We start from the raw sequence: 4,211 nt of genomic DNA on the forward strand, positions 1-4,211 counted from the left end.
TATTTTACTAGAACAGGTACATATATTTCATAGTATGAGATCTTGTAGATCCACTCTATTTTCTTCTTAGGTACTTGGCTCCCTGTAGGCTGTGAAGTGCAGCAAGTCTGCTGCCTGGAAGTGCAGGTACATGGTTGCTCTCATTCGTTCATCCAGTTAGACCCTATGGCATGACACAGAATAGCTTAATTATGTCCTAACGTCATGGAATGCCATATAATAGAATTTTTCCTCTTCTGAAGAGAAACATGACAGATAGTGTTGGAACTACGTTAATTTGGGGGGGGCGGGGGGAGGAACCCTGTATGAAATTCAAAGGCAGCATGCGGGTGAATGCAAGTATGCATGCAGAAACCCCGGCTGTGCAGTGCCAGGGGTTGGTGCGGTACTCACAGCCTCTGAACAGCGGTGTTTGGCACCTGGTATGTGGGCAGGAGAAAGGTAGATCACACAGCAAAAGCTCTCATAAGATACGGGGCAGGGTCCTGACACTGCCAAACCAGGGCATCTCATCTGCATAAGGTAGGCTTTTTTTTAAAGAGAGCCCATGCTGACTTTTATTATCAAAAGCATGCTAAGTGAAAGCAGCACTAGTGTGCTCGGCCTCGCAAAGCAGTGTTTGACTGACACTATTACTATGGAATTAAGATCTAATTACTTCCAGGGTGGGGGACAGATGTCTAATTTTGTCATTGCTGCATCTCATACTGCCATTCACAAATGAAACAAATATATTAAAAGAAAAACAAAGTAGATGTAGTTATGCACTTAGCAAAATAGTTATATTCATTAGGTTACTTCCATAAATTACTTATTTTTATGCTTGCTTTCTTTTCAGATTCATTCATGTTTTCTGATTTGAATACCTTCAAGAGTCCTTTCCCTCCAAGTAGTGTCTCCAAGATCAGTCCAAGAAAACAATTCCTCTTACCTCACTTCAAGATGTGATATAAAAAAAGATGGACTAATACTAGTAGCTGAGTATTCTCTTATTTTTTTTTTTTAAACTTGAAACCAAGCTAGATGGAAAGGACTGTTCCAAACCACTGAAGGGTCCAGACAGTAAGACGGGAGACTTAAACTGGAGTGAGCTGAAGCCATCTAACCAATAGTGAATTCAGGGCAACAAATTCCAAGGTAAGCAAAAATACCGATCTATTGTTGTGTTTCTGTATGTTTCCACATGCTTAACTGATGCTTGTTAAGACTTGTTTATAATGCTCACTGTTAAGCGTGAGAAATAACCTAACCATCAGAGAGAGTTTTTGGAAGACACATTGTCTGTTTTTAAAGTGCTCACACATCACTTATGTAGCAAATATTCCCTCAAACATCTTTCTGGTTGCAATTTTGTGTATATTTGTGACTGTGAAAAAGGATCTTGGTGTGATCACTTAAGTCTAGTCCTGTGGAAAATCTGTCTGCTGTTTGGGCTGCAGCTCATAAGTTCCATAGTAATTGGCTCTGAAATCTTAACTCCCAGCACATTAGAGGGTTGCCACAGTGAATTGTCAGATTGGCTCAACCTACTGGGTTACTAGAGGTTAACATGTGCATCAGTGCTTGAGTATCCAAAATTAATTATAGTTGTGTGGTTTTACGAGAAAAATTTGATTCAGAAGGGAACACTTGCAAGGAATTACTTTTTTTTAAACATAACTTGTCAGCATAACACGTAAACCAAGATAGACTGTTTTTTAATGGAACAGGTGGAGATTTTCTTTTCCAGCTTAATGAACCCTCTCAGCAACTATTTTTGCATTCCTCTTTTTTTTAAGTGACCCAGACTTAGAACTTGAGGACCTAGCTGTGTATGTTGTGCTGCACCAAGGTTTGGACTGTCTCCTAGCTATAAATGCCTTATGCTCGTATGTAAATACAGAGCAGAAATGTTCTTGAGCCTAATTTGGGATCAGGCATATTAATAAAAGATGTAGAACACAGAGGAAAAGTCGGCAACTTCCATTTTTTAGTTGTAAAAACTGGACTAACATGGTGATAAATCAAGATCTCTAGAATCTTTCACTGATATCAAGCATCTATGTTCTATTGACTGTCTGATCTCTACCATTAGTCATAACTTGCTTTAATATTGGAATACAGTGGGGTTTTTTAACTGGAATATGACTGTAGGAAGGAAGCTACTTGGCTATGTTTGAGGCACAATGAAGCTACTTGAGCAAATAAAACTTTGTTTAACAATTCTTTGAACTTGATTCTAAGTATCATGTATAACTAACATTGATCCAAAGCCCATCAAAGTCAACTGAAAGGTGATTGCAGGACTTATGGAGGGCTTTGAATCAGGTCCTAAGAGCTGGAAAAACAAATACTCCTTTTCTGCAAATACCTATGAAAGCATTTCGACCAATTTTAACATGTAACATGAGCACCTATGTTTACGTGCTTATAGGACTAGGCTTCAGTGACATAAGAAAGATGAAATATTTTAAAAGCCAGTGAAACAGAAAGAGGAGAAAACAATTCTTGTACAGTGCACAAAGTCAAGAATAGGTTTGAGCAAGGCAGGCAGAACCATTGCATGCAGTTTGGATTTAGTTTGTCAACACTTTGATATCAGGTTTCCATAACTCCATAATACATCATCTACTTTTTTCTGGTGTACATTCATATTTCTTATAAACTATACTACCTCACAACAAACTGAAAGGTAGAAGCGGGTTGAGCACAACTACATGGAAAAGCAATTCCTTGCTTCTTCCTGCCCAACACGCTCTCAAGATAAAAATTGTAATTGAACACATTTCTCATTCCATTTATTTTAATAGGAAAATTTGTTTTATCTTCCAGGGAACTTGATGGAAATAGCATACAATCTTTGAGTTTTATGCAGACCTTGTGTACTGGCACTGTTCCTTATAGAACAAATGCCTAGATTTGCTTAAAGGTGGGGAAAAATGCAAATTTTGTGAACTTTGCATGCTTGTGTATATATGTAGATGTACACACAGGTTTCAGTGGGTAACTTGGGTTATTGGTTACACAGTTCTACCAAAGAACAGAACTTGGCATAATGGCTTTGCATCTACCAAGAACAGAAAACCTCTTTCTATCTGTATGTGATTATTCATCAGCAACACCTTTGTTACTGATTAGTCCAGTTATATTTGCCCAGAAATACCCTGTTGGCTTGAGGAAAATAAGCTGGACATATTTAGGTTCCTGAAAGGACAAGTCCCAGTACAAGTTCATTAGTGTCAGCCACACCAGTGGCTCAGTCCTCACTCCAGAGAACACTTCCACAGAGTACAGAACTGCTGTCTAGTGTACCTGGAAACTTATGTATGAGAAAGTCCTTATGCTTAAAAAAAAAAGCCATTGATAAACTAATAGCAAATGATTGTATAAACCTTGTACTAAACCAGAGAAGTGTACTTGGTCTCCCTATGCACTTTATTTTCAAATATGTGTTGATATTAATAAAGATACTGGAACACAAGCAAAACACTTTAGGATTGGGCTTTTCATTCTTTTTTATGGTAGTTAAAGAGCGGGTACGCAATTAATCTTCATGCGCAGTGGGACTCAGTAAGTTGCTGATATTTTCCTAAAGAATTTGAAAAAAATCATAACCAGTAAATAAAGCTTTAAGCAACCTGTCCCTTTAATGAAATAGTAGGCTAAGTGTCAAAAATATTAAAAAGTGCAGTAGTAATTCCAACAGAAACCTTGTTTTTTAAAATCCAGTAGCATTTTTATCTGCTGTCCTCAGCCAAGAGCCTGAGCAAGGACTGAGCACCTGCAAGTGAAACTGAATAGGAACGGTCCCAAGCAGAGCGAAAACTGCCTAGGCTGCTTTCATTTTTCTAGCTGTGATAAATTGCTTAGCAGTAAGCAAACATCCTAAAGTCAGAGTGGTTTTGCCGATTTCCCCCTCCCGTCCCCTCCCTTCACTGTCCGCACATAGCATGAACTGTATGCCAAGTCTGGGGGTGAAGGGGGGGGAAATTCTGTCTGTACGAAAAGATTAAATATCAATAGCCCCTTCTAGAGCACGAAGGGATGGTCGTGTTGGCTTTGAAATTCTGCATCTGCTCCTCTCCGCACTGAATTCGCTTCCCCCTCGAGAGGAAACTCGTATTTCGGGTTCTCAGCCGGTTAGTTGGTGGCGGGCAGGCACTTGCGGTAGCCCGTGCGGGCTCCTCTACCCCGGCAGCGAGCCGAGCCCCGTCCCCGCCCGGGGAGGCTCG

The 4,211-nt window shown here is 39.8% G+C and overlaps 1 protein-coding gene across 1 annotated transcript in view; it reads left to right on the top strand.

The window, feature by feature from the left end:
• Positions 1-323: 323 nt before the first annotated feature.
• The window catches only part of FREM3 (FRAS1 related extracellular matrix 3), a 69,944-nt gene continuing 66,056 nt past the window's right edge, over positions 324-4,211 (top strand). Inside the window, exon 1 of the mRNA XM_009328861.1 lies at positions 324-422. Coding sequence (XP_009327136.1) covers positions 324-422 — 99 coding nt within the window. The remainder of the gene's footprint in view (positions 423-4,211) is intronic.

Source organism: Pygoscelis adeliae, unplaced genomic scaffold, assembly GCF_000699105.1.
Source record: "Pygoscelis adeliae isolate BGI_AS28 unplaced genomic scaffold, ASM69910v1 Scaffold66, whole genome shotgun sequence".
NCBI classification, from domain to species: domain Eukaryota; kingdom Metazoa; phylum Chordata; class Aves; order Sphenisciformes; family Spheniscidae; genus Pygoscelis; species Pygoscelis adeliae.